The 23,800-nt window shown below is 65.9% G+C and overlaps 1 protein-coding gene across 3 annotated transcripts in view; it reads left to right on the top strand.

Annotated features, from left to right (window-relative positions):
• The first annotated feature begins 2,806 nt into the window (after positions 1 to 2,806).
• The window catches only part of UBR1 (ubiquitin protein ligase E3 component n-recognin 1), a 98,911-nt gene continuing 77,917 nt past the window's right edge, over positions 2,807 to 23,800 (top strand). For all 3 annotated transcript variants that reach the window (XM_029077236.2, XM_029077235.2, XM_029077234.2), the window contains exons 1-5: positions 2,807 to 2,922; positions 13,655 to 13,911; positions 17,119 to 17,197; positions 19,480 to 19,590; positions 22,927 to 23,057. In XM_029077236.2, coding sequence (XP_028933069.1) covers positions 2,863 to 2,922; positions 13,655 to 13,911; positions 17,119 to 17,197; positions 19,480 to 19,590; positions 22,927 to 23,057 — 638 coding nt within the window. In that variant the 5' untranslated portion in view covers positions 2,807 to 2,862. The remainder of the gene's footprint in view (positions 2,923 to 13,654; positions 13,912 to 17,118; positions 17,198 to 19,479; positions 19,591 to 22,926; positions 23,058 to 23,800) is intronic.

Raw genomic sequence — 23,800 nt, 5'->3', positions numbered from 1 at the left:
GTGACTCGCCCAAAGTCACACAGCTGACAGGTGGCAGAGCCGGGCTTCGGACCCATGACCTCTGACTCCAGAGCCCGTGCTCTTTCCAGTGAGCCACGCTGCTTCCTGTTGTAAGCGCTGGGGGAGAGACGGGGTACTCGGGTCGTCCCACGTGAGGTTCACGGTCTAGAATTACAGATTATACACGCCTCGTTAATAAAATGAATAGAGTACGCGCAAACAGGCACAGGTCCGCCTGTGTACGCCCTTGTCCGCCGTGTGACCTTGGGCCCCTCGCTCCGCTCCTCTGGGCCTCGGCGTCCTCGTCTGGAAAATGGGGATTGAGACGGCGAGCCCCACCTGGGACAACCGGATGACCTTGTTTCTACTCTACCCCCGCGATTAGGGCACGTAATAAGCGCTTGGGACACATGATGAGCGCTTAACAGATACCATCGTCATCACCATCGGAAGCCGAGGGGGACGGAAGCCGGGGGGGACGGGAGCTGAGGGGCAGAAGCTGAGGGGGCAGAAGCTGGGGGGGCAGGAGCTGAGGGGGACAGGAGCTGAGGGGGACAGGAGCTGAGGGGGGCAGAAGCTGGGGGGGCAGAAGCTGAGGGCGACAGGAGCTGAGGGGGCAGAAGCTGTGGGGGAGAGGAGCTGAGGGGGCAGAAGCTGTGGGGGACAGGAGCTGAGGGGGCAGAAGCTGAGGGGGAGAAGCTGGGGGGGCAGAAGCTGAGGGGGACAGGAGCTGAGGGGGCAGAAGCTGAGGGGGCAGAAGCTGGGGGGGGGCAGGAGCTGTGGGGGAGAGGAGCTGAGGGGGCAGAAGCTGCAGGGGCAGAAGCTGTAGGGGACAGGAGCTGAGGGGGCAGAAGCTGAGGGGCAGAAGCTGAGGGGGCAGAAGCTGAGGGGGACAGGAGCTGAGGGGCAGAAGCTGAGGGGGCAGAAGATGGGGGGCAGAAGATGAGGGGGACAGGAGCTGAGGGGCAGAAGCTGAGGGGGCAGAAGCTGGGGGGGGCAGAAGCTGAGGGGCAGAAGCTGAGGGGGCAGAAGCTGAGGGGGCAGAAGATGGGGGGGCAGAAGCTGAGGGGGACAGGAGCTGAGGGGCAGAAGCTGAGGGGGCAGAAGCTGAGGGGGACAGGAGCTGAGGGGGCAGAAGCTGGGGGGGCAGAAGCTGAGGGGCAGAAGATGGGGGGCAGAAGCTGAGGGGGACAGGAGCTGGGGGGGCAGAAGCTGAGGGGGCAGAAGCTGAGGGGGACAGGAGCTGAGGGGGCAGAAGCTGCGGGGGCAGAAGCTGTGGGGGACAGGAGCTGAGGGGGCAGAAGCTGAGGGGGCAGAAGATGGGGGGCAGAAGCTGAGGGGGACAGGAGCTGAGGGGCAGAAGCTGAGGGGGCAGAAGCTGAGGGGGACAGGAGCTGAGGGGCAGAAGCTGAGGGGGCAGAAGCTGAGGGGGACAGGAGCTGAGGGGCAGAAGCTGAGGGGCAGAAGCTGAGGGGGACAGGAGCTGAGGGGCAGAAGCTGAGGGGGCAGAAGCTGGGGGGGCAGGAGCTGTGGGGGAGAGGAGCTGAGGGGGCAGAAGCTGTGGGGGAGAGGAGCTGAGGGGGCAGAAGCTGAGGGGCAGAAGCTGAGGAGCAGAAGCTGAGGGGGCAGAAGATGGGGGGCAGAAGATGGGGGGGCAGAAGCTGAGGGGGCAGAAGCTGGGGGGGGCAGGAGCTGTGGGGGACAGGAGCTGAGGGGGCAGAAGCTGAGGGGGCAGAAGATGGGGGGCAGAAGCTGAGGGGGCAGAAGCTGAGGGGGACAGGAGCTGAGGGGCAGAAGCTGAGGGGGCAGAAGCTGAGGGGGACAGGAGCTGAGGGGGACAGGAGCTGAGGGGCAGAAGCTGAGGGGGACAGGAGCTGTGGGGGCAGAAGCTGTAGGGGACAGAAGATGGGGGGCAGAAGCTGAGGGGGACAGGAGCTGAGGGGGCAGAAGATGGGGGGCAGAAGCTGAGGGGGACATGAGCTGAGGGGCAGAAGCTGAGGGGGCAGAAGCTGAGGGGCAGAAGATGGGGGGCAGAAGCTGAGGGGGACAGGAGCTGAGGGGCAGAAGCTGAGGGGGCAGAAGCTGAGGGGCAGAAGATGGGGGGCAGAAGCTGAGGGGGACAGGAGCTGAGGGGCAGAAGCTGAGGGGGCAGAAGCTGAGGGGCAGAAGATGGGGGGCAGAAGCTGAGGGGGACAGGAGCTGAGGGGGCAGAAGCTGCAGGGGCAGAAGCTGTAGGGGACAGAAGATGGGGGGCAGAAGCTGAGGGGGACAGGAGCTGAGGGGCAGAAGCTGAGGGGGCAGAAGCTGAGGGGCAGAAGATGGGGGGCAGAAGCTGAGGGGGACAGGAGCTGAGGGGGCAGAAGCTGCAGGGGGCAGAAGCTGTAGGGGACAGAAGATGGGGGGGCAGAAGCTGAGGGGGCAGAAGATGGGGGGCAGAGAAGATGGGGGGGCAGAAGCTGAGGGGGACAGGAGCTGAGGGGGCAGAAGCTGAGGGGGACAGGAGCTGAGGGGCAGAAGCTGAGGGGGCAGAAGCTGGGGGGCAGAAGCTGAGGGGGACAGGAGCTGTGGGGGAGAGGAGCTGGGGGGCAGAAGCCGAGGGGCGGGAGGTGAGGCGGGGCGGGCGGGCGGCGGGCGCCTGGCGAGGGGGGGTCGGGGCGTGGGCCGATGGGTGGGCTCTGCCCCCGGGGCGGGGCCGGAAGGGGTCCCGCCCCCGGACGTGACGTCACTGCCGCGGGCCAACGGCCGGTGCGGCTCCCGGCGCGCCGCCCGCCTCCTCCTCCTCCTCCTCCTCCTCGCCCTCCTCGCCCGCCGTCGGCTTCCCCCGTCGCCGTCCGTCCGGTCCTCCGCCCTCCGCCCTCCGCCATGGCCGGCGAAGGCTTCCCGAGCTTCCGGCTGGGGCCGCGGCCGCTGGGCTCCTCGCCGGTGAGCGCCGCCCCCTCCCCCCGCCCCGGAGGCCTCGCCTCCTCCGGGACGCCCTCCCTCCCTCCCTCCCCCCCCCGCCGCGCCGGGCCGGGCCGGGCCGACCGCTCCTCTGAGGGCCGGGGGGGGCGGGGGGGGCGGCGGGAGAGGGATCCGAGGGCCCTCGTCCCGACCTGGGCATCCGTCCGCCCCGGGCCATCGGGGCGGCCCGCGCGAGGCTCCCGGTGCGTCCCCGTCTTCCAGACGAGGTCGCCGAGGCCCGGAGCGGCGAGGCTGGCGGGGCCCGGGATCCGAACCCGCGACCTCGGGCTCGTTCCCCGGCGGCGCGGCGCGGCGCGGCGGCGGGAGCCCGGCCTTCGGAGTCGGGGGTCGCGAGTTCGAATCCCGCCTCCGCCACTCGTCGGCCGGGGGACCGCGGGCGGGGCGCCGTTCTAAGCGCCGGGGGAGATGCGGGGTCGTCGGTCGTCCCGCGCGAGGCTCGCGGATAGTCCCCGTTCTCCGGACGAGGAGACTGAGGCGCGGAGAAGCGAAGCGAAGCGACTCGCCCGCGGTCACACGGCCGGCGAGGGGCGGGGCCGGGAGTCGAACCCGCGACCCCCGATTCCGAAGCCCGCGCTCTTTTCGCTTCTCCGAGCCTCGGCGACCTCGTCCGGAAAACGGGGACGGAGACCGTGAGCCCCACGCGGGACCGCCCGATCCCCCCGGCTCCGCCGCGGCACGTAGGGAGCGTGGAACGGACACCGACCCCGTCGTCGTTATCGGCGGCCGACTCCCGGCCTCTCGTCGTCCCCCCCCGGCCCCCGTCCGTCTCTGTTATCTGTCGTCCGTTCCCGTCCCGTTAACGACGCGTCCCTGGTTTTGCCTCTCCCGATGCCGCTCCCGCCGGCTCGGTCGGCCGTCCCCCCTTCTAGACGACGGGCCCGTCGTCGGGTGGGGGTCGCCCCCCTCTGTTGCCGGATCGGACCTGCCCGGCGCCCGGTGAACGGACGAACGGCGGGCGGACGGGCCGACGGACGGACGCGCCGGCCCGCGGTCCGGGGAGACCCCCCTCCCTCCACCTCTCCCGTCGGCCCCGCGGCCGCAGAGGGGCGACCCGGGAGCCGGAAGCCCCGGCTTCCGATCCCGCCGCTCGCGCCCGTCTGCCGTGCCGCCCTGGGCCTCGGTCCCCTCGTCTGGAAAACGGGGCGTGGAAGCGTGAGCCCCGCGTGGGACGGCCCGGTTGGGAGAGCGCTCGGCGTGCGGTGGGCGCCGTCGTCGTCCGGGCCTCGGTCCCCCCGTCCTAAGGGGATGAAGACCGCGAGCCCCGTGGGGGGACGACCCCGCGTCGGTCCCGGGCCCGTCGCCCCGGCCTTGCTGGCGCCGCAAGCCGGTGGTCGGAAGCGGGCGGAGGAGAGGCCGGGGACCTGGGAACGGCTTGGCGGTTTGAGCGTTGAGCGTGTTTGTTAAGCGCTCGCTGTGGGCAGAAGCGCTGTCCCAAGCGCTGCGGGGGGACGCGGGGTCATCGGGTCGTCCCGCGTGGGGCTCGCGGTTTTAGTCCCCGTTTTACGGATGAGGTCGCCGAGGCCCGGGGAGGTGACTTGCCCAAAGTCGCACCCGGCTGCCAGGCGGGATTCGAACCCACGATCTCTGACTCCCGAGCCCGGGCTCTTTCCGCCGAGCCACGTCCCCCCACCCCCCCCCGCCCCAAAACGGCGGGGCGGATCTCCAGGCACCGGCTTCCGACCGTCATTTCGGGGGGCGGCGGGAGGACCCGGCGATACCGATGGTGTCCGTTGAGCGCTTAACTACGCGCTGCGCGCCGGGGTGGATCCCGGGTGACCCGGTTGCCGCTCGCGGTCTTCGTCCCCGTTTTCCCGACGGGGGGCGGCTTGCCCGGGGTCGCGCGGCAGGCGAGCGGCGGAGCTTCGGCGTTCCCTCCTCCCCCGGGTCGGAGATCCGGACTCCCCTTCCGAGATCTCTCCGGGATTCCGTCTGGGGGGGGGGGGGGGATCCGGGTCCCCCCCCCCCCGCTCCCGCCTCGGCTCCGGCCCGCGGGGGTCAGATGGGGTGGCTCGGCGTTGGTTCGTCCTGGGCCCTCTGCAGCCTCTTCCTTCCTTCCGTCGGAGACGACGCCAGAGGGGTGCGGAGATTCTAGCGGGAGCCCGATCGCGGGGTGCCGCCGAGGTGAGCGGAGAGGGGCGGGTGGCCCGGAGAGGTCGGTCTACCTCAGAGGAGGCCGCACGGGCCATCCTCCCGGACGGGGATCCCATCCGCCGGCTCCGTCGTACCGTCTTCCCGACGGCGTCCCCTCGGGAGACGCCGTCAATCGACCGACCGTTCGGGCCCTGGCTTTCGGATTCCCCGGAGTGCTTGGAGGATCGTCCCTTAGACGATCCTCCCCCGTGGTTGGGACCGTAAAGAGGAAAAGAGACAAAGCAGCGAAAGTGCTGAAGCGCTCCTGCCTTCGGGGCCCGTGGACGGTGGGTATTCTTCGTGATATTGGACTTTTCGCTTGAAGTATCGAGAAGAGGAGGAGAAGCTCTGCCGTTTCGGCGCGCGACGGTCTATCTGTTTCCGCTTTCATCCGTCCCCGGGTCTCTTGGTCGCGCCCCCCCCCCCGTCATCCTGCGCCGATCTGCCTCCGTCGGCGTACGTCGACTCCGCTCACCGTCGGATTGTGAACTCTTTAGGGCGGGTAGGGATCCCCCCCGCGTCTTCCCGCGGCTGCCCTCGGTTCGGGCTCGGGCGCACCGAAAGTCGTTCTCCTCTGTCAGAGGGGAGCCCGAGGCAACGTTTTGATTCACGACGCCGGGGCGTGCCGGTCGGAAGCCAAGTCTCCCGTTGAGATCGAAGGGCGGCGCCAGATGTTCGGAAGTACCGTTGGGTAAAACGTCTGCGGGCGCGCGAGAGGATGGTTCAGACCTAGGGGAGGCCACGTGGAGACCGAGTCGCCGTCGCCTGCCTCGGGGACGGGGGAGCGGAACGGTGTCGAGAGGGGCTAAAAAGTGAACGGTCGGAATCCACGGCGGTACCGGCTACTGGTTCGACTCCAGTCGGTCAGCGATATCGAGCACCTATCCCTTCAGGGCACCGTACTGAGTGTTTGGGAGGGAACGGTCCCCGGTCCGTCTTGGGATCGGATCGGGACTCCTTATTTTGGGCTTTAAAGCGCCCTCTCCCCTTTCTTGTGCTGTTTGTCGAGGGCTCGCTCCCTTCCCGGCACCGTATTGGGCGCACGAGATAATTGGGTCGGACCCGGCCCCTGTCCCCCATAGGTCTCCCGGTCTCGATTCCCGTTTTACGGCCGAGGAAACCGAGGCCCGTGCTCTTTCCGCCGGGCCACGCTGCTTCTCCTCTCGCCCCCCTCCAACCTCGCCCCTCCGTCAGCGTGGCTTCCCGGATCGGACACGAGCCCGGGAGTCAGAAGGACCCGAGTTCTCCTTCCGTTCGGTCGCCTTCGTTGACTCACCGGGTGCGGAACCCTGGACGACGCGCTTGGGAGGTGCAGCGATAAAGAGATAAGGAAATCCCTGCCCACGACGGGCTCGCGGTCTCGGGAGACGGACGTCGCCGCAGGGACGGGCGACGGGTTGAATACTGGAGTGGTGAGCGCGGGAGGAGCCCGGGTCGAGGTTGCGGCCGCAGACGTGGGGCCGTTGGTGGTGACGTCCGGGAAGGCGACCGGGTTGGGAAGAGGGTTTGGGAGGGAGGATGAGGGGTTGGGTCTCGGACACGTCAGGCTCGATGCAGATGTCTTTGGAAAGAACACTCCCCTCTTGGAATCGGTCGGTGATGTCTGCGGGGCGCTTACCGGGTCCTCGGTAGAGTAGAGCGCTTGACCGATGAGACAGTCGGTAGACGGGTCCCCCGGAGGGGGGGAGGGTAGGGTGGGCAGATGACAGACTGGTCGGGGGAGGCTTCCGGGAGGAGAAATGATTTCAGTGGGACGTTGAAGACGGGGAGGGCGGCGGCCTGGCGGAGACGAAGGGGGAAGGGGAAGGGAGGGCGGGGGCGAGTGGACGACGGCGCCGGGGAGGCCGAGGCCCGATGGGGCGAAGGGAGCGGGGTGTGCGAGGAAGGGTGGGGTGCCAGGGGAGCGGGACGGGATTGGGGAGGAGGGGAGAGGTGATCCGAGTCCATTAGCGCCCAGGAGGTTCTGCCTGCAAAGCTACCGAGTCGCCGTCGATCCCCTCGGCGGACGGGAGCCGGCCCTTGCGACTCTCAAGGGTCACGGCGGCGCTGGGCTGCCGGGCAGAGGAACGGATGTCGTCGCTTCGTTAATTCACCAGATGGTCCGCCTGCGGCGTTTGACGGCAGTCGCCTCTTCTGTAGACTCCCTGGGCTTGCGCCCCGGGAGCAGCGTGGCTCGGTGGAAAGAGCCCGGGCCCGGGAGTCAGAGGTCAGGGGTTGGGATCCCGGCTCCGCCACTTGTCGGCTGTGTGACTGTGGGCGAGTCACTTCGCCTCTCTGTGCCTCAGGGACCTCGTCTGCAAAATGGGGACGAAGGCGGCGAGCCCCGCGTGGGACGACCCGATGACCCCGTGTCTCCCCCAGCGCTTAGAACGGTGCTCTGCGCACAGTGAGCGCTTTAACGAATGCCAACGTTGTTATCCTCGCAGCGAGTGCGTAACGAACCCGACGGTCGTTACGGGAGGGGATAGGGAATTCTCTCGTCACGTGGCCCTTTTCTCTCGCCCTCTCCCTCCTTAGCGTCGGTCCTGGTCTTCAGACTAAGCTGCTCTTGATGTTTTCGGAGAAGAGCGGTCAAAGATGCGGAGGGCGGGCCTTCTCGGACGGTTTCGATTTCAACGTTCGGTAATCGGGCGTATTTATTGAGCGCTCGCCGTGTACCGAGAGCCCTGCTGGGTGTTTGGGAGAGTACGGTACAACAGAGTTTGCAGACGCGGTTCCTGCCCACGGTGAATTTGCGGTCTAGGGGGGAGCTCTCCGGAAAACTCCAGCCCGCTGCCTTTCAAACCCTATACTTGGGGGACGTTCCCAGGGCCCTCAGAGGACCCTCCGGGGTCTGATTTTTTGGCCCGCGTTGATTTGCGATCGAGAAAGATGAGACTTGTGACTCGGGACGTTCCCGTCGGACTGGTGTACCCGGAATAGCTCCTCCATCGCAGTTAGGGCGCATTTCTTTTGGTCCCTCTGGGAATGTGGAAAATTCTTCCAGTGTTTGGGAATCTCTATGCTGTGAGAACTTCCGCCGCGAGCTGGCTGCCTCTTAGGAAATCGCGGCCTCTCTGCCTTCCCTCAGGTGCCGACGAGAGCCTCCCGAGAACGGAAGTTAAACACGCCGCTTGTGTCCTTTTTTTCTCCAGCCCCAGTTTAGAACCCAGAAGCGTGGCCCCCCCCACATCCAAACATTGACCTTTTCGTCGTAGCTCCGAAGACGCCCATTTTAGGAGCTTTACTTTATGAGAGCCTTTTTACGGGGGGGGGGGGGGGGGGGGGAGAAAAACATTGCTTAATCCCGGGGACCCCAGGAGTACTTTGTCACTCTGTCTTAAAACGGATAAGACGCGGGTCACTCCAGTGGGGTTGTGCTGATTGAAAACGGGGTGGTTTGGCGAACGACTTTATCGCGGGGACTGTTTCCCTACGGATCTATATATGGTCGATCGGGGCTCCTTCCGGAACCTCTGGAAAAATACGAAATTCCCCCACCTCCTCTATATCGTGCGGTTGTAGACGTTACCGAGCGGCTCTACTAGCGACTGCGGTGTTTCCTAAGCGCTTACTACGTGCCGAGACGTTTGAGTACGCGCTGGGGTGAATACCAGATAATCAGGTTGGGACGCGGTCCCCGTTCTCTGTGGGCGTCTCAGTCTAAGGGGCAAGGGACACAGGTCTTTTAGAGGTGAGGAAACCGGGGCAGCGAGAAACGAGGCGACCCGCCGAAAGCCAAACCGGGCGGCAGCGCCGGGATCGGGAGTCGCCCCGTTCCCCGGGCTCTCTCCGCCGGGCCGTGCCCCTTCTCAAAGGCTGTCGAATTTTTGCTAAAGCAGTTCGGAGCCGAGCATCTCACCGTCAAAGGCGGAGCTGGCGTGCGGTGAAGAGTTTCCGGAGGAAGCTGCGAGGGGGGAGTCTAATTTTGCCGGTAAAGGATTTTAAATTTCGGTGAAAAATGTATCCGGTCTGAGGCGCCGTCGCCCGGAGCTGCCTCTGAACGGCGGGGGGGGGGGGGGTCCTTTTTGCCTGCTCGGTGTTGGGGCCGGCCCCGTTCCTGGCCGCCGCCCCTGGGCCCGTCAGTCTCAGGGACCGAGGTTGGCCGGACCGAGGGGAGGACGGCGGCGGCCGACTGGGACCGGTCGCCGCGGGAGGGGCCGGCCCAGCCGGAAAGAAACGTTCGAAACTCCTAGCTAGGCGGGGGGCTCTGGGGACGAGCGTCGGATTTGGGTTTGCCGGGGCTGGGGAGCTGGGGAGAATGGAAACGGTTTTGAGAAGCGGCGATGGGGGCGAGGGGGTGGGAGATGGGGGCACGGAGCGGGAGAGGACCGGGGGGGGGCGAGGGGGTGGGACTCCCTGGCGAGCGGGTGGACTTGCAAGGGAGGGTCGACTCCTTCCACCCTTCCGTGAAATTAAAATTCGGCTTCCTCGTCTCAGAATCCGTGGAGACGTACGGGCGGCCCCCGAGAGACGTCTCCGATCGAACGGGGGAGAGAAGCGGACGTAAATCGCCCGACGTACCGTGGGTCGGTTACCGAAGCCCAGGGGCCCCGGACCGACGGGGGGGGGCCTTCAGTAAGGCGGTGAAGGCGGGGAGAGTCGTCGTCGGAGGCGGGGCGGGGCGGGGGCCGCAGGGAGGACGCGGGAGAGGGGTCGGCGGTGAGGTAGACGAGATCGAGGGTCGGCGAGAAGGTCAGCGTTCAAGCAGCGAGGGGTGTGGGCTGGGAGGAGAGTAGCGAGGCGACGGAGACGCTCTCGGGCGGTCCCGGTCGCTCCCCTCGCCACAGCGCCGGCCCCTGGCCGGCCGCGATGGGGAATGCGACGGGCAGGCGGGGCGGCCGGAGTCGGGCCGTGGGGGAGGCGAGAAAGGGGGTCCGGCGATGCCGCTGGGCGGGCTGCACCCGGCCCGGGTCTCCCCGCTGCGAAGCGTCGCCTCTTCTCTCCGTCGCGGCCGGGTCCCCGTGGTCTCGGGGACCCCTCCGGATTTCTGACTCCGGTTTAAAGGGAAGAGGGGCTGTTTGCGTTGGGTCCCGAGTCAGGCACCCGAAGGTGCCCCCGGGCCAGACGGACCGGCCTGAGGTGGGTCACTGGTCTTACGGGGCCGAGACCTTCCTCGCTCATCCTCCGCCTCTCCGTTCCGGGCCGACGAGGGGCTGGTTCCTCCCTCCCCTCCGGTGCACTGGACGTAGTCTGTCCGACTCGGGCCTCGCGCCTGACCCGGGTGCCCGCGTCCTCTACGGGGCCTGGCCCTGCGGCCCGCGGAGACGGATGAGAACGCGCCGGGCCCCGGGTAGCCCGTCCGAAATAGGACCCCTCGTCCTCCCGCCCGAACCCCGACCTCCCCTTGACCTTCCCCTCCCCGTAGGCCGCGCCGCCGCCCTCCCCGTCTCTCGGGTCGGACCTCCGGCGGCGTCTTCCGCCCGTCTCTCCCGTTCAGCCGCCGTCGGGCCTGTCGCCGAAACCCGTGGCCTCCGCCTTCGCGACGTCACTAAACGCCGCCCTTTCCGCTCCGTCCAGATCGCCCCCACGCGGATCCGAGCTCGGGTATCCCCTCTCGACTGCCGCGTCTGCGCCCTCTCTCACATCTCTGCTCTCCGCCCGCCTCCTCTCCGGGCTCGACCCCGCCGCTCGGATCGTTTTTCTCCAGATCTTCTCGGTCCGCGTTAGCCCCGTCTTCGAAAACCTCCGGGGGTTGCCCGGCCGCCTCCGCGGCAGACGAACCCTTTGAAGCTCCCCGGGCCGCACGCCGCTCGCTCTGTCCCGTTTAACGCCGACCTACTCACCGGTACCTCGACCCCGTCTTTCTCCCCCCGCCCCCGCCGCCGACCCGCCTCTGACCCGGGACTCCCCCTTCACGAGGGACGACGGGCCACCGCTCTCCCCGCTTTCGTAGTCGTACTGAAATCCGATCTCCAAGAGGCCTCGCCTTGGCTAAACCCCCGTTCCCCCCACCCTCCCTCCTTTCTGCCTCACCCTTGGATCCGTGTCCTTTGTGCACGCGGTATTTGCTCCGAGCGATATCGCTAGAGGAGCCCGGGTGTCCCTGGAGAGCGGGTTTGCCTCTCCGCCCTAGGGCCCGGCGTTGGAGCTGGCGGGGGGAGCCTAAACGGCCCAGATGGCTCGGGGCTAAAGATGGCGACAGGTCGAGGGTTGGGACCACCCAGATATCCGCGGTCTGAGGGTTTAGCGCGGCTCGGCTAGGAAGGTCGGCACGCCTTACTGCCGGCCGGGCGCAAAGATTTCAAGAGTCACTCCGTGGGCAGGAGGGAACTTGCCCCGGTCCTGAGTAGGGGATGAGCCAGAACCAGAACGGGGCGATCGCGAGGAAGGGGAAAGCTGAACGAGAGGGTGGAAAGCGGCAGGCCCCGAGGGAGGGGGAGTGGAGATGGTTGAGGATACCCGCTCCCGAAAGCTGTAACCTCGGCGGCGGCCCCCACGTCTTCCTCTCTGTCACCGGCTGCCGTCGCGGCTTCCCGCACAGCGTTTTCTTAATCCGCCCTTCCTCTACAGCCGAACCGCCGTCCCGCTGGTCCGACCCGACTCGGCCACCCCGTCACTGACTCGCTGTCGTATTTGTCAAGCGCCGGTTGCGTGCGGGGCAGCGCGCTGAGCCCTTGGGAAAGTACACTGCGGCAATAGAGAGCGGCCGTCCCTGCCCGCGACGAGCTCGCGGTCTAGAGGGGAGGATTCGATAAGCGGTGTAAATAAAAATCACGACAGATACGTACGTGAGCGGCGTGGGGGCGGGGACGAGCGAAGGGAGCGAGGCGGTGCGGCGCAGAAGGGAGTGGGAGGTGAGGAGAAGTGGGGCTTAGTCTGGGAGGGCCTCTTGGAGGAGCTGGGCCTCGCCGGCCTCCCTGCCGACCTCCCCGCCTCCGGCCTCCCCCTTGGCGCGGCGCCGCTCCGCCCGGATCGTCTCCCCGAAGAGCCGTCCTCCGCGAATCTTGCCCGCAGAGCGCCTCGCGGATCGTCACGCTACTACCGACTGTGGAATGTCGAAGTCGTTCCCCTGCGCGGACCCTCCAGCGGGCGGTGGGGTCGAGAGCCGATGAGCAGATCGGACCCGGTCCCCGTCTCGCGCGCGCGGGGCTCCCGGCCCGAGAGATCTTCCTGGCTTTCCCTTCCGCTGCGCGTCGGGTCCGGGCTCCCGGCCGGTAAAGGCATTCGGTCGACTCTCTCCCTCCCGCCTAGCCCCCGTCGTCCCCCCCGGCCTTTCTCATCCTCTTCTGCCTCCCACCTGGAGCTCATTCCCCTCCGCGTCTGGAACTCCCTTCGCTCTTACGTCTGCCGGGCCGCAGCTCTTCCTTCTCTGAGAGTCCTTTCGAGAGCAGACGTCCCCCAGGCCCCGCGTCGCGCTCTCCCCAACGACCCGCTCAGCTCTTCGGCCCCGACCGCCCACGTCTCCGCTGACGGTTACCTGGCGTACTTTGGACCCGTCCCGCCGACCCCGTTGCTTAAGGTCGACCTCGCGGACCTCTCCGCTTCTCCTTGGTCCCCCTGTCGGTGATTTCTTCGCGAGTTTCCGTCCCCCCGCTTGATTGTAAGCTTCTTCCGGGCAGAGGTCAGGTCTGCCCCCTCCGAAGCGCTCGGTACGGCGTCCTGCGCTTGAGTGCTCGGGAAGTACCGTTCCTGGGTGCTGATCCCCCCCCCCGAGTTGGCCGAGTCTGGCGGGAAGGGAACGGGGGAACTCTGTGAAAGGAGAAGGTAGTCGGAAGAGGATTCGCGCCGACCCGCGACCGTTCTTGGCGTTTCCCGTTTCCGTCGTGGCGGTCGGTGACCGATCCGATCGCCGGGGCCCGCGGAGGGGTCGCGGTCCAAACCGGGGGAGGGTGGCGGAGAGAAGAATCCCCGAAAGCACGGCGTTCAAGTCGGGGGGACGGCCGGCGGGGCCCCGGCACGGAGCAGCCAGGTCTCCCCGACGTCGTCGGTCCCGTTGTCGTTATCAACCGAAGGCTTCCGGACGCGTCCGCCTCGGGTCACGGGGCATCCAGCGGCTCTGCGCCGCCTCGTGCCTTAGTAGGTGGGGCCTCCCAGCTCGGGAGCGGCGGACCCGGCCCGCCGTTCTCCAGGGTCCTCGATTTTGCCGGCCAAGGATCGGTGACGTAGTAGATGTGGCACTTGTTAAGGCCTTCCCGTCTCCCGGGCGCCGTACGGAGAGCTGGAATAGACAGACGGGGCCCCCGTCCCACGTGACCCTTAGAGTCGAAGGGGGAGCGGGAACGAGGATTCGAACCCCGATGCGACAAAGGACGCGACCAGCCCGGTGGAGGGGAGTGCCTTTCTTGCCCGAGGTCGCCCGGCGGGCAGCCGGCCGAGCCCGGGATTAGGACCCGGGTCCTCCAACCTCCAGGCCGGCGCCCTTCCCGCTAAGCCACGGCCGGCTCCTCCTCTTCCGAGCCCGAATTCTCGGATCTCGCCGCACCTCCCTTCCCCGCGGTTGTCCAGGGTGGAGGCGGGTCAGCCCGTCACCCCCGTAAACGTGAGACTGTGGGTTTTGTTCGATCGGGTTCGGACCCTGGGCCTCTGAGAGGAGCCACGTACGGGGGATTGATGGTTTTGTGTCGTTGGCGTTTTCCTGCAGTGGTGGGATCAGCAAGATGACTTTCACACCGCCTTCCTGGAGCACTTGGCCAAGTTCGTGCCGGACATTTATTTTGCCGAAATGGACCCGCTGCCGGAGAAGCAGGAGGAGCTTGCCCAGAAGTTTCTGCTGACTCCACTGGAGTGGTCTCTGTTTGGAGACGATCCAGCCGCTTGCCTGGAGAGACTGAAGCAGAACGGAGCGTTTCAGCTGTGCGGAAAGGTTTTCAAAGCGGGTGAGACGACTTACTCCTGCAGGTAAGGCCGGGCGGGTGTGTCCGGGATTGAAAAACGCCCTTGGCCCGGTACCCGGGGGCCTGCCTCCCCGGGGGTCTGTCGTCGTCAAACCGGAGCCCGCGCTCTGAACGTCAGCGGTCTCGGGGGCGCTTCGTAAAGCGTTTGAATATCTCACCCGTGGGACTTTTCTCTCGGTTCAGGGGTGCCTCGGCCTTTGCCCGTAATACGGCCCTCGGAAGCGCGGGTTTGCCGCGGGTGCGTTTGTCCCCCGACGTACGGGTGCGTCGGGTCGGTTTGGCCCCTTTCCGGAATCGCCCGTCGCACGACCGGGAGCCGTCCGCGGGAGTGCAAAGAACGGCGTCGATGGCTCCTCGGTGACCCGCTTCTCGTCCCCCCTCGCCCCTCTCCCCACCTCCAGGGCCATCCTAGAATCGCGTCTCCTCCAAGAGACCTCTGACTAAGCCCTCGTTTCCTCCGTCCGGTCTCCCTTCTGCTTCACTCGGGCACTTCCGCCTGTAATCGTCCCGTCGGTGGTATTTATTGAGCACTTACCGCGTGCAGGGCGCCGGACTGAGCTCTCGGGGGAGGACGGCGTGCCGGTCGGTGGACACGTTCCAACCACCGCCCGTATTTATCGAGTAGCTACTACGCGCAGAGAACTCCCCTGAGCTCTTGGGAGGGTAGAGTATGAGAGGAGTCGGGAGACGAGGCCTGGGGAAGAAGAAGAATAGTTACGGTACTTAAGTACCTCACTGTGTGCCGAGCACTGTTCTGCGCGCTGGGGATGCATAGAAGTTAGTCGGGTGGGACACCGTCCCCGCCCTCCGCGGGGCTTCCACGCTTAATCCCCCTTCCGCGTACGAGGTGACCGAGGCACGGAGAATTGAAGCCGTCTGCCCGAGGCCGCACGGGGGACGTGTGCCCGGGCTCCATCCGCCAAGCCGCCCCGCTTCTCGCGCCTCTCTGCAGTTGGGGAGGGGGATTATCTGTCGGATGGGCCGGGGGCGAGAGAGACGAGATCGCGGTTCGGTGAGTGGGTTGGCATCAGAGAGCCGAAATCCGCGGACCGGGTCGAGGTGGGAGATGGGGGACAGCGTCACGGAGTGCTCTGGAGCCGAGTTTAAGGCGTGGAGGCGGACGGGCCACCGGGGGAGATCCTCGCGGGGTGGGGAGACCCGGACGGACGGACTGAACTCTTTAAGGAGAAGGGCGATCCGGACGGCGGTCCGGTGTGGACGGGAGCGGGGCGAGACGAGGGCCGGGGAGGTCAGCAAGAAGGCGGCTGCAGTTACCGAGGCGGGATAGGATCGGATGAACGCGGCCCAAGTTCGAATGGACGGAGCGGAGGGGGGGGGGGGGGGGTCTAGTGACGTCACGGAGGCGGGACCGACGGGAACGCCGAACGTGCGGGTTGAATGGGAGAGACGAGTCGAGGACGGTCGGGTCCGCAGGGGCCGTACGGGGGAGACGGGACTTCAAAGAAATTGCGGCTACGTGCGTACGTGCTCCGGGGCGGAGGGCGGAGCGAATATCCAGCGCTTAAAGGCTACGGGTCCAGGTTCGGGGTAATTCAGAGGGGAGCCGGAAAAACGAGGACACAGGTAGGGCCTCTCGGAGGGGGTGCGCTCCGTGATAAGGGGAGGGGCGGCTGACGGCCTGTCAGATCCGAAGGGGAGGACTTCCAGACCGGAGGCGCGCCGCGGGCGAGGGGCCGGCGGCGGGATGGACAAGATCGAGCGAGCGGGTTGGTGTCAGAAGCCCGAATGGAGGTGTCCGGTACTCATTCCGTGGTGTTTATCGAGCTGGGGTTCGTCCCACGGAGGGCTCGCGGCCTCAATCCCCACTTGGCGGAGGGGGCTCGGCCGTTACTGCCGGAGGAGCAGAGCCGCGCTGGCTAACGGTCGCTGCCGAAAGGATGGGGAGATGGGGAGGAGGGCTCCGGGGAACTAGAGACTCAGCGAAGCCCTCCCCCCGAAAGGAAGCCTAGCTTTGCATCTAGTAACTGCCCCCTGGCAGAGTTTACTCGTTAATCTTCGCTCGAGCACTTGGAAGACAGAAATGTAACTCGGGAGCAAAGGGTCCTACCGGGGAACGGTGCCGCGTAAAATGCCAAGCGCGGTCTGTTTCCCGGCGGTGAGGCGTCGCCTTTTCGACTCCCTGCCCCGTTCTCGAATTCCCCGTTCTGGAAGAGAGCTGCTCGTTGATTTGAATGCCAGTTCGACGTCACCCTCCCCAGAATCGGAGGTGGCTGAGAGTTATTTTACTCCTCTCCTGGAGGCCGTGAGCTCCTCGCGGGCGGGGACTGTCCGCCGCCTCTCTCGCGGTCCACCCTCCGAGGCGTTGGGCACAGTGGGCCCCGCACGGTAATCGCTCGATAAATACCACCGGCTCATCCGTTCGGGGCTATTTTCCCGTTAGTGTGGAGGAACGGGCGTCTTCCTGGATGCGTAGAGGCCGGGAGCCTTCCGTTTATTCATCCTCTTGCCCCAGATGTTCTCGACTGGTAATGGCTAGTAGGGGTAGGGTTTCCTCCTCCAAGTCTTTTTTTTTTTTTTTTTTTTAAATGGTATTCGTTCAATAATATTTACTGAGCGCGTACTCTGTGCAGAGCACTGCGCTAAGCGCCCGGTATCTGTTAAGCCGTTATCCCGAGCCAGGCATTTTAGGAAGCGCTGGGGTGGATACAGGTTGATCGGCTCGGTCACGATCCGCACCTCGCCCGGGGCTCACAGTCTTCGTCCCCGTTTTCCGGCCGAGGCGCGGAGAAGCCGCGACCTGCCCAAGGCCCCGCGGCAGAATGCCTGGGGTTAGGACCCAGGTCAATCGAACGAACCCAGCGCGCGTTCAGCCTGTGCAGGGCGTCGCCCTCTCGGGAGAGGACCGCGCGACGGACACGTTCCCGGCCCGCGACGAGCTTTTCCTTCATCCGCGAGCCCACACTGGGACCGCGGGGGATGAACCGTGGCGGATCTGCCCGACTCCTCCCGTTCGGGCGTTTCGGAGGGGGTCGGTCTTCCTCGACGATTGCCGGAAGCCACCCCTGTCCTCAGATGGGCTTAGCGAGGGAGCGATTGAAAAGAATCCGGCCCGGCGTCCCCCTCGAGACCGCGCGTTCGACCGTCCCGACCGGAGGCTTCGGTCGGGGTTGAGGCGGAGAGGGTCCGCCCGGGCCGGCCGTGGTACGGGGTCCTAGGAGGCTAAAATATCTCCTTTTTTTTAATCTTTCAGGGACTGTGCGATTGATCTAACGTGTGTCCTCTGCATGGATTGCTTCCAGAACAGCGTTCACAGAAACCACCATTACAAGGTAGGAGAAAGCCGCCCGTGAAGCGACGGAATCTGTCACGTCTGTGAATCGGACCCGGGGCCCGTCGTGACTCGGGGAGGCGGTCTGTCGTCGCGGGTGGGCCCTTTTCGGTTTGCGGTTCAGAGCGCGGGGGAAGGCCGGAGGACCCGCCGAATGCTGGATTTCGGCGGGGAGGGGATAGAAATGGTTATCACTGGGTAGAATAATAACTGGGGTGGACGTAAGAGATCTGCGGGTAGAGTGAGAGAAGCAGCGGAGCTCAGGGGGAAGAGGCCAGGCTGGGGAGTCAGAGGTCGCGGATTCTCATCTGTGTGACCGTGGGCGAGTCGCCCCACTTCCCTGTGCCTCGGTTATCTGTCAGATGGGGATGAAGACCGGGAGACCCCCGTGGGACGACCCGATCGCCTCGTGTCTCCCCCGGGGCTCGGCACAGGGTGGGCGCTTCCGTGCCGTTACCATCACCGATGATGACATTTGCGTCTCTGAGTAGTTACTCTGGTGCCAAGCACCGTTCCGAGCGTCGGGCCGGGTGCAGTATCCCGGGCCCGGACCCCCTTCCCCGTGGGGCTCGCGGCCCGAGCCGGGGGCGGGGGGAGAACGGATATCGAATCGCCGTTTTAACAGATGAGGAGATGGAGGCCCGGGCAAGGTGACTGACTTGCGTGGGATCACCCGGCGGGCAGATTCGTTCATTTAGTCATTTATCGAGTGCTCGCTGTGTGCGGAGCACTGTGCCAAGCGCTTGGAAAGTACAGTTCGGCAACAGATAGAGACGATCCCCGCCCCCAGCGGACCCACGGTGTGAAAGGGGGGAGACGGGCATCAAAACAAGTACGCGGGCATCAGCGGCCTCAAGATAGATGAACAGAATCGTGGATGGTAATAACGTCGGGATTTGTTAAGTGCTCACCGTGCGCGGCGCACTGTTCCGAGCGCTGGGGGAGATACGGGGTGATCGGGTCGTCCCACGTGAGGCTCACGGTTAATCCCCATTTTTCAGACGAGGTAACTGAGGCCCAGAGCAGTGAAGTGACCCGCCCAGGGTCACACAGCTGACGAGCGGCGGAGCCGGGATTCGAACCTATGACTTGTGACTCCCAAGCCCGGGCTCTCTTCCCCTGAGCCACGCCGCTTCTCACACCGTTAATAAAAAAGAAATAGAACCGTGAATACGTACCTGTGTACGCAAGCGCCGCGGCGGGGGGGGGGGGGGGGACGGGGAGCGGAGCAAAAGGGGGGCTTAGTCCGGGAAGGCCTCCTGGAGGTGGTGAGCCCTCAGTAGGGCTCTGACGGAGGGGGACGGCAAATGAGTCTGCGCTCTTCTCCCTGGGCCCCCCTCAAAATAAAAGGGAATGAGGGGGTCGCCGGCCCCCGGAACGCGGCGCGCGGTCGCGACGGCCGCGTTTTCGGGAAGGGCAGGGGCATCGTACGTAAAAGGCCGTTGGAGGCGCCGAGGGGGAACGGGGAGCGCCTTCTCTCTGAAGGGAGACTCTGAGAAACAAAAAAAGTCAGGGCTTCAGTCTGGACAGCGAAGCCGGAGAGGGGAGAGAGTCACGGATGGGGCGGATCGTCTGTAAACGGAATCGCCGTCGACCAGATCTGACGGCGAGGGGACGTCCGTTCGGGGGTGAGCGTTGGGAACGGCCGCAGTGGAACGGTTCCTTCCTAAATCCCGGGGCGAATCGATCCCGGGGACGATTTCGAGGTCACGGCGGCGCCTGAGGCGTAAGGGGGGGCGGGGGGGGCGAGGAGAGGTGGATTATTTATTTTTTTCCGGTGACATCCAGGTTCAAGGAACCGGATGAAATGGTAGGCGAATCCAGGAGGTTGAAAATCAGATCGCCTAACTCCGCCACCTGATTAAATGCTAAGGAGACCGTAAGCCCACCACGGGGCGCGACGGCGACCCGGACGTCGGGCGGAAGCTCGCGTTACGTGGGGCTCCCCTGTCGGAGGGCTGCCGGTGTCGCCCGGCTCCGAGGAGGATTTACGAAGCGATCCTGGGAGTCGGAGACCGGGGAGCCTCGCTCCTTGTCCGGGCAGATTAGCGGAACCTGTGTTTCGGTGGGTGGGAGGCGAGCAGCTGCGGAAACGTGGCCCGTCGGGGAAGAGGCCACCGTTTTCCCCCCGTGACTCTTGCTTTTCTGGAGTCCTCCCGAGTGCCGAGGACAGTTCAGTAGACGCTCAACGCGCGTATCGATTGACCTGCACCTGCGGAGCCAGCAGTCCGCCGTGCGTCCCGGTGCACTCGAGATGAGGAGATGTGTCTTGTAACTTTTCAGATGCACACTTCCACAGGAGGAGGGTTCTGCGACTGCGGGGACACGGAAGCCTGGAAGACCGGTCCCTTCTGTGCGAGCCACGAGCCCGGGGCATCCGGCACCGCCAAAGAGGTGAGAGTCTCCCCTCCCGAAAGTTGTCCGAATCTCAGGCTCGGCGGGCGGCGGAATGAGACGCCGGTTCGGCGTTCCGTTGAACCGGTGGTGGAAATAACCGGTTACCCCATCCGGTTCTGAGGAAACCGGTTGCGTTAAAAAAAAAACAAAAAAAAAAAACCGCACGGTCATTTCGTCTGGATCGACGGATACTCGTGTCGAGCGGAAGGCTTTTCTCGATGGGTATGTTGTTTTCTGCTTCGTTAGTTGGTCCGTTCGTATTAACTGAGCGCGTACCGCGTGCAGAGCGCCGCACGGGGAGCGGAATACAGCGGTAAGGAGAGACGGTCGCTGCCCGCGACAGGCTTTTCCGGGCCGGGCGGGGATAAACGTCAAGACAAGTGAACGGGCGTCAATATCAGTGGAATCGTGGCTATGTATACGTGAGTGCTGCGGGGAGGGCGGGGGAAGAGCGGAGGGAGCTAGGCGAGATCTGATGCCGAAGGGAGGGAGAGCTGAGGACAAGGGGGCTCAATTTGGGAAGGCCTCTCGGAGGAGGTGTGACTTCATTAGGGCTCTGAGGGGGGGGAAGAGTGATCCTTTGGGCGGATTTGAGAAGGGAGGGCGTTCCGGGCCGTCGGCGAGACGGAGACACGGTGAGAGGGTCCGCGCCGGAGGGGCGGAGCGGGCGGGCCGGGCTGGAGAAGGAGAGGAGGGAGGTGAGGCGACGGACGGCCTCGGGGCCAACAGTGAGGAGCCTCTGTTTGATTCGGAGGCTGATAGGCAACCGCCGGGGATTTTTGAGGAGGTGGGCGACGCCCCGAACGCTTCCGGGGACGGGCAGTCCGGGCAGCGGAGCGAAGGGTGGACCGAAGTGGGGAGAGGCGGGCGGTCGGGAGGGCGGGGGGGGGGGGGGCCGATGCAGCAGTCCAGCTGGGACGGGACGATCGCACCGACGCGGTCTGGCCGGAGGGGAGAGGGCGGATCTCGGCGACGTGGCGAAGGCGAGACCGGCGGGTTTTGGCGACGGACTGGATGTGTGGGGCGAATGAGGGAGCGGCGTCGAGGACGACGCCGAGGTTGGCGGGCCCGTGGGACGTGGGAAGGACGGTCGCGCCGTCCACGGGGACGGGGACGTCCGGGAGAGGGCGGGGTCTGCGGGGGGGCAGGCGAGGAGCCCTGTGTTGGATCTGTGGAGTTTTAGGTGGCGGGAGGACGTCCCAGCAGAGATGTCCCGAAGGCAGGAGGAGAAGGGAGCCTGGGGGGAGGGAGCGAGGCAACGGGGGAGGAGGTATTAGATTTGGGCCTCATCCTCACAGAGGTGAGAGCTGACGCCGTGGGAGCGACTGAGTTCTCCGAGGGAGCGAGTCTTCAGCGATCGCTCTCCGATAGCCCTTTTCCCCCAGTGTCTTCAAACAAGCCCGTGTCTCCCCATCCTAAAAAAAAAAACCCCCCCCCTTCACCCCGAGGCTCCCTCCAGTTATCGGCCCGCCTCTCCTCTCCGAACTCCTAGGGCGAGCCGTCTACGCCCACCGCCTCGGGTTCCCCTCCTCCGGTTCTCGCCTTGACCCCGTCCGACCTGGCCCCCGTCCCCGTCGCTCCACGGAAACCGCCCTCTCCAGAGTCAGCGGGGATCTCCTCCTTGCCAGACCCGGCGGCTCCTACCCCATCCCGATCCCCCTCGACCTCTCGGCCGCCTTGGACGCTGTCGACCGCTCCCTCCTCCGGGGAACCTTGGCTTCCCCGACCCTGCCCTCTCTCGGTTCTCCTCTTACCTCTCCGGCCGTCGGTTCTCCGTCTCCTGCGCGGGCTCCTCCTCCGCCTCCCGCCCCCCCCGACCGTGGGGGTCCCTCCGGGTCCCCTCCCGGGTCCCCTTCAGTTCTCCGTCCCCACCCGCTCCCTCGGGGGACCCGTCGGCTCCCGCGGCTTCACCTGCCGCCTCTCGGCGGACGGTTCCCCGCTCTCCGGCCCCGGCCCCGACCTCTCCCGCCTCGCGTCTCCCCCTGCCTTCGAGACATCTCGTCTCGGCTGTCCTCCCGTCACCTCAAACGTAAGGTGTCTAAAACGGGCCGGCTTACCTTCCCGACCGGACCCCGCCCTCCCCCCCCCCCCCCGACGTTCCCGCCGCCGTAGACGGCCCCGCCGTCCTTCCCGTCTCACGAGCCCACGGCCTCGGCGTCGTCCTCGACCCCCCCCCCCCCCCGGTCGTCCGACCCCCGCGTTCGCCGAATCCCGTCGGTCCCGCCTTCACGGCGTCGCCGGGATCCCCCCTTTCCTCTCCCGCCGAACCCGTCGTGCCCCGTCCGGATTACCGCACCCGCCTCCCGTCTCTCCCCGCCCCGGTCCGTACTTCACTCCGCTGCCCGGGGCGTTCTCCTACGGGAGCGTTCGGGGCAGGAAAGCTCCGGCCCGTTCACCCCCGCGTCCAACGGAACCTCACCTCCGGCTTTAAAGCACCCTCCCGCCCCGCTCCCTCCCGCCTCACCTCGCTCCTCTCCTCCTACGACCCAGCCCGCGCGCTCGACTCCTCCGCCGCCAACCCTCCCCCCGTGCCGCGATCTCGCCCGTCTCCCCGCCGACCCGTGGCCCGCATCCCGCTTCCGTCTTGCAACGCCCTCGCCCCTCAGATCCGACGGTGACTCCCCGCCCGCCCCCCCCCCCCGAAGCCCTAGCGGAGGCCCGTCTCCTCCACGGGGCCTTCCCCGGCTGAGCCCCGCCTTCCCCCGTCTCCCACTCCCTCCCGCCTCGCTTCGACTTGCTCCCTTCGCTCTTCCCCTTATCCCGGACCCGCAGCACGGAGGTCCGGATCCCGGATCCTGTCGATTTGGGGTGATGTCCGCCTCCCGCCTCTGGACCGTAAACTCACTGCGGATAGGGAATGGGACTATTCGTTGCCGTACTGTGCTCTCCCCGGCGCTTAATACGGTTCTCTAGTAAGTGCTCAGTAGATGCAGCCGAACGAATGAGGGTTCTGACCGACGGGACGAAGAGGAGATACCTCGGCCCGATTCGACAGATTGACCGCAGACGCGGTGACGGAGAACGACGGTTCATCGAATAGGGTTCCCGAGTTACAGGCTCGGACGGTTTAGGCTCTGCAGTCTCCTGCACCTGCCGAAATCCGAAGGGCCCGGTGCCGCGGGCCAGCTTTCCCCTCAAGGAAATGTCCGCGTTGCCGACGGCGCCCTCCGGGAGAAGCGAGAAAGTTCCTACGACGGCTGATTTCGGGTTTCTGGAGGCGAAGGGGGGAAGGGATCCGCCGGCGCTAGGATCCCGGATGAACCGTCGAAAGGATCTCCGTCCCGTTGGCCCGTGTCCGACGCCGGTCTGACGTCTCACGCCGCTCTTTTTCAGACCCCGCGCTGCCAGCTGAACGAGGATGTCCTCGCCCAGGCCAGGAAGATCTTCTCTTCCGTAGTGAAGTACATTGTGGAAATGACTATCTGGAATGAACAACAGGAGCTGTCGCCTCTTCTCCGGACCAGGTGGGGAAGGGTCCCCGCGGGGGCTGATTCCGGTTCTAATGGCACTCCCTCCCGGGGACGTCGCGTGGCGTTCTTAAAAAAGGATCGGGGGCTAATTCTAGTTAGAATCGCACTCCCTCACGGGGACGTCGCGTGGCGTCCTTAAAAATCCGTTGCGGTGAGTCTCTGACAGGTGGCTGAGTTTTTTTTCCACTTCACGGGGCGGGGATTCGCAGTTTCCTCCGCGTCTCTGACTCCCAGGCCTGCCGTCGTCCTCCGAGAGGGACCTGGGGGGTCGGAGAAGAGACCGTCTGTGTGGGAGGAATCCCCCTTAGAGATCGAGGCGGCGCACCGACTCGGGGCCGGAAGTCGGGCCGCTCCGGGGAGCGGTGGAGGGAAGATGGGAGCTGGGGGGGCTCGGGGAGGAGAGGAGGGAACGGGAGGTGTGGAAACGTTGCCGTTGGGAAGGCTCGCGGAGATAAACACGCCGGGATGTGAAAACAACCTGAGAAGGGCCTACCTGTGTGGAGTAGAAGGGGGCGGCACATTTCAGTGTCGCCGGCCGCTACATTCCGAGCGCTCGGTACAGTGCCCTGCGCCTAGTAAGCGCTCGATAAGTACCACTGAATGAATGAATGGTTGGCCGCTGGCCGAATGCCGAGATGCTACGGGTCCCGTCCGCTCGAGCCTCGTAATTAGAGCAGCCCGGGCCGGAGCAGGGCCTCCTCCCTTCTCCGGGACCCCAGTCCCTCCAGCCGCCCTCC

Source organism: Ornithorhynchus anatinus, chromosome 13 (assembly GCF_004115215.2).
Source record: "Ornithorhynchus anatinus isolate Pmale09 chromosome 13, mOrnAna1.pri.v4, whole genome shotgun sequence".
Taxonomy (NCBI): domain Eukaryota; kingdom Metazoa; phylum Chordata; class Mammalia; order Monotremata; family Ornithorhynchidae; genus Ornithorhynchus; species Ornithorhynchus anatinus.
This window is presented reverse-complemented; position numbering and strand designations above follow the sequence as displayed.